General features: G+C 46.6%; 1 protein-coding gene across 7 annotated transcripts in view; it reads left to right on the forward strand.

Moving 5' to 3' along the window:
* Znf800 (zinc finger protein 800) overlaps window positions 1-3,328 on the forward strand; it is a 216,269-nt gene extending 212,941 nt beyond the window's left edge. For all 7 annotated transcript variants that reach the window (XM_050141655.1, XM_050141657.1, XM_050141654.1 and 4 more), the window contains one exon: window positions 3,038-3,328. In XM_050141655.1, coding sequence (XP_049997612.1) covers window positions 3,038-3,197 — 160 coding nt within the window. In that variant the 3' untranslated portion in view covers window positions 3,198-3,328. The remainder of the gene's footprint in view (window positions 1-3,037) is intronic.
* Window positions 3,329-5,373: the final 2,045 nt, after the last annotated feature.

Raw genomic sequence — 5,373 nt, forward strand, 5'->3', positions numbered from 1 at the left:
GAGAGAGAGAGAGAGAGAGAGAGAGAGAGGAGAGGTAGAGAGAGTAGGGGGAGAGAGAAAATGAGAACTTGGATAGTAGGAGAGGCCCCTCTTAATGACAAGATGAGCACACAAATGGGAAACTTTTTTTTAAGGGAATACGAATAAAATATTTGGACTCAAATTTTCTAAAATAACAGTCCATAACAGAAAACTGATGCATGTTTTTCACATACCGTGGAAAAGGCAGGCAGCGGTGTTCTTCTTCAGCATGTAACGGAGTGGAACCTGATGCCACTCAGTGCATCCGTGTTGGTTCCGTGTCTGTTTTAGGATCAGCAAATACATTCGTTTCAGAACTGTGCAAGTCGGAAGACTGCCAGCATCCCCAAACACTATTGCTCTAGCTTTCACTCCCGCTGAAGTAAATACTACAATGGAAGGAAAAGGGGCACAGGTCAGACGGGGCACCTGTGATGCCAGGCACACAGCATGGCTTTCCGGGTTGCCGAGCCAAGGACTGACACACGTTATTGTTCAGCAGCAGTCAGCAAATAGGAACAGAATATATTTTCTCTGTACCACAGAAACATTTTCTGACTTAGCAGAGCACTTGTTTGAATTTGATGGGAGAGGATATAATGTGTGTTCATTCTAACAAGAGTCTTGGGGGAATTTGGTTGTCCCCTTTATACAAACTAACTTATTTTGGCAAGAACACTGAAATCCTGTTTGGGTGAGTCAAGGTTTTTAGTACTTGTCGCCTCGGGGGGGGGATGGGTCAGTTGACTGTCAAGATGAAGGACATTTTGCTGTAATACAGGCCAGACCTCAGATTTAACTAGTAAATCAAATCTCATCAGGACTTAGTACTGATCAGTTAAAACCTTTTACATTACAGGAGTCCCCCACTCCCGCTGCAGGAAGCATTCTGAAAAGTAGCCATGTGAGGGAAGCAGCTGTTGTCAAATGTTTGCGTTCAGGAAGTCAGTCTCTAGGGCGTTTCTGTTGAAGCTGCTGCAGGATGACATTTTTAGGCAGAGCCTGAGACTGATCTTTGGCTCTCTCAAAGGTTAACAGCTATTGATTCACCTAGTGTGGAGACAGTGGGATGCTGTTATGAATCTGAGCAAAGGAATGAATGGCAGGAAATGAGAAGGCCATCTGAAGAGTATGAGAAGAAAAGCCTTGGCAGGTCTGCAGAGCGATTTAGGGATTCAGGTTAGCCTTGGTGTCTGACGCATCCTAATAACGAGAAACTAGTTTTCCAGGTAATCCCCAGAAAAATAGGAACCTAATAACATTTATTTGTTGTTGTTCCTGTCTTAGAAAAGCTCCTGAGACATAACACACATTCCAAAATGTTAAATTGAAATCAGGGCTGGCGAGATAACTCAGTGGATAAAGGTGCTTGCTACCAAGCCTGACAACCTGACTTCCGTCTTTGGAACGCGCAGGTGGCAGTACAGAACCAACCCCCAGGAGTTGTTATTGGACCGTCACATGCCCTGGAATACATACACAAAGTGAATAGTTTTTAAAAATTAAAAAATAACTCACTTTAAATCATTTGGTGATGGGAAATAATTAAATTTCTAAGAGCTAATGCTTTCTTCAAAAGTTCTTACGGCCTTCCTTTTGCTCAGGAAGTTAGTTAACACCCATGTTTGGCTTCTTAGGATTTGTTCTCTTTGTAAATTTTATTTCTGGTACGTGATTTTTTTTTTTTTATTAAAGTTGTGCCTCTGGGCATGATAATTCTATCCAAAGCCTTCCGAGGCAGGAAACTTGCAGGGGAGTATGATTAATTATGTCATCAACTTAAGCAACAAAGCGCGTTCCCATAAACACCCAACCTTTGATTTGCTTAAAACCACATAAAACCCATCTGACAACTCTGAGGCCGCTTTAGTCTGAAGTCGTTCTGACGCTCATGTTACAATGGATTGTCTAATAGCAAAGCCCTGGCACGCGTCTGTTATTCCTGTCGTAGCAAGACAGTTCCCCGAGGGACGATAGTTAGCCAGTAGTTCATGTAATATTTTACTGTTTCTCCGATTGAATGCTTTCAGATACCGGGAACATTACTGAAACTGAAACACTGGTATTATCTAAAATGCTTGTTCCAAACGTATGACACGTTTTTCTCTTTTCGGCATACCATGTTCTGAAGTCTGAGGAAATTACAAGTTGAAATTAGCCCGTGAAAAGCCCAGGAAACTTTTTTTTCCAAGTCTAGTAAGTCTATAAGAGACCGTGGTTTTGATTGACTGCGGAAAGTTTAAAGGATAAAATACCCTGTAGTACTGTGATTAAGACAGAGCTTAGGGAGAAGAGAAGCCATCTCCGTGAACCCAGCCTTTAAAATCTCTTTATAACTACCACTTTGCTATCCTCTATAATCGTAAGTGGGATAAAATTAAAAAATCATTAACTTTTATTTTAAAAGTGAAATATACTTATTGTATCATTTTGGAAGTCACAAATAAAATGAAAATAAAAACTACCGGCAGTCTCCTACTTGAAGAGAACAACACACGATTGTGGCTTTTCTTCATCATTTGATGAATTTGTGTTGTCTGAGTACACAAGTACATGCCCGGCTCTACAAATGCCAATGAAATAGATTTCTTCATTGATCTCGTATTGTTAGGTATTGTCTCACAGCATTATTTTATTAGCAAGTTAGTTCGCAGTATAAGATTATAATACTTTATTGTTGGATATGAAAAATTTCCGATTTTCCTTCCTCCCTTTTCTCCATTTTCTATTACGGATGTTGCACTGAACACTCTTTGAAATTGTATTTGCATTCATAGCTATTCTTTGAGGGGTCCATTAAAAAAGAATTTCTGGGTCAAGCTCACACCAGGGTTTGGTGACTGCATCCCTTGCCCGTCGTGGGGTGCGGTGGGTGCCGGGCTCCTGCACGCAGCTTTACCTGGTGGGTGCGGGGGACGCGGCGCCTCGGCCCCGGGCCGCGCGGTTCCCGCTCGTTGCTAACCGGCGTGTCTTTGTCTTTCCTCCCTGGGGTCCGCTGCGCCCGTGGGGGCCGAAGCCTGGCGAAGCCGTCGCCCCGCAGCGCCGCCATCCTGCGTCCGCCCGCGGGCGCCGTCACCACGCGCCAGGCCGCCTCCAGCTGCCGCGCCAAGCTCCGCGGCGCCGCCAGGGAGCGCCAGCACCCGGTGCGCGCCCTCGGCAAGTCGGCCGCCCCGTGACGCCGCCGCGCGCTCCCGCTCCCGCGGCCGCGCGCCCCGCCGGACCTCAGGCTGGGGCCCGGGTCGCCTCTGCAGACGCCGCGTCCACGGCCACCCAGGCGTCGTCGTCGTTGCCAGCCCGAGCTCCTGCGCCCGCCTCCCCTGCCTGCCCCTCGGGACGCCGGGCCGCTGACTGCTGCGTGACACGCGTGCCTCCAGGCCGCCTGCGAAATCCCGGCTTCGTTAAAACTCTCACCGCACACAATTCCTTTCCCGTATTTCTTGTACGGACTCCCTGTTCCCACACAGATTCTTCTCATTATTAGCTCTTCGAAGCCAGCCTCGTTTTCTTCACCTTCAGGCCTCATTAAGCTCCACCTCCCACTCCCGTCTCCAAGAGGATTCCTGTTTGTCCAAATTCTCGTGGCTCTGGGGTGGCTAGCCAATGCAGAGTTGTATCGGGCACAAACTCTAGTTGAACTCGAACATTAGGCTTTCTCCTCCCTGTAACTCCAGCTCCAATTACCCTTCCTCTCTTTGGAATCGGTCCGTGTTTTCAAGAATCTACTTGTCATCTTTAGAAACTGGGTCCTCTCTAGAATATTGTCCCGTGGTGATCACAGGAATGCGCCTCCCAAAGGTGCTCTGGGAAAGCTTGTTGGCTGAGCCCCTCATGGAGGTCATGCTTCTCCTGGGCTATTCCCAATGGTATTCCCAAGGTAGCTGTGACTTTCATGGGACATACATGGTCCCTCAGTGAACTATTTTGGGGTGGGGGCCCCTCAACTCTTGGCTGAACTTTCTTAGGAGTGCTGGCTTCAGTCTGTAGCCCTCTTGCCCTTGGCTTTCATAGGTGAGTCAGACCTCTGCCTTAAGGCACGAAGGCTCTTTCCTCTCCTTTTTCTTTGTCTTTCTCAGGTGTCCCCGTAACACAACTGCTGCACAGTGACCTTTGTCTTGGTGTCTGCTGCTAGGACCTGAACTGACACACCAGACATTCCACTCTCTGATCACCTTCTTCCTATCCGGAGCTCTTTGTCCATTGACCTCATTTTTTTTCTACTGCTGGGCAGGCCATGCCTTGGATATATTTCCTTGACTAGCCCAGACTCCACAGTCCATTATAATCATGCCTTGAAATGCGGTTCTCTCAGCACTCTCAAACCTCAGTTTCTTCCGAGTTATTTCCTAGAAAAAAAAAATGCAACCCTGACTGTACATAAGATAACCTCTGTCTTGCACGGGCCTGACTGGTGCAACTGATCACTTCCTGCAAGAAAAACTCATGACCCAACTGACCTGTTCTCCTTTCAATAATTTATTGCAGATCTGAAATTGGTGGGTTTTCCTATGATCGTCTCAGTCCCCCACATCTAGACCGACTGTTTCTGCACATGTGTCTCCTCAGAGTGCCTCTTTTGGTTCATATTTCCCTGAGAAATAAGAGTTGCACACAGGCACCCATATCTTCCTGCTACAGTGCCTGGAAATGGCCTTTCTTTTTGTGACTGAAAAAGCTCCCAGGCCAGTCCCTTTGAAGTCTCAGCGCTGTGGATCTGGCTCTCTTGCCTTCTGAGGAACTTCAGGTTCTCCTCTTCCTCCTTCCTCAGTCAGTTGTTTCGTTGCAACAAATGGCACATCTCATCCAGTTTCTCTAATCAGAAACCCGGAGGGCCCCTTTGCTTCTCTTTGACCAGCTCCTTACAAAGCAGACCATCTATCTCATCCACCAGTTTTATCACCCAAATATGTCTTTTTGTTTTTCGGAGAAAAGATCCTTCTACATAGTTTGCCCGGAACTCACTGTGTAGAGCAGATCAGCTTTGAATTTGTAAGGCTCTCCCTGCTTCTGTCTCCGAAGGCCCGGAATTATAGGTGGCACAATCCTGCCTGACTTAAAGTCATCTTTAATCTGCCTCCTCCCGGATTCAGTACCATCATTACTTAGTCCTGGCCAGCACTTTCTTCTCGTGACCTCTATGTCGGCTAGTCCTGCATGGCCTCTCAGCTAGCATTCTTGCCCTACCTCACTACCTTTTTGAGCCTGGTGGTAGTGACCTTTTCATCAGTTGAATAAATATAAAGTAGTGACCTTTTCATCAGTTGAATAAATAAATTAAGGATAAAATGGAAACTCCTGCACCATCCGACCCTCTCTTATTTCTTCAACATCTGTTCTCCTACTGTTTAACATGTG

The sequence above is a fragment of the Alexandromys fortis genome, unplaced genomic scaffold (assembly GCF_014885135.2).
Source record: "Alexandromys fortis isolate MF-2015 unplaced genomic scaffold, M_Fortis_MF-2015_v1.1 scaffold_44, whole genome shotgun sequence".
NCBI classification, from domain to species: domain Eukaryota; kingdom Metazoa; phylum Chordata; class Mammalia; order Rodentia; family Cricetidae; genus Alexandromys; species Alexandromys fortis.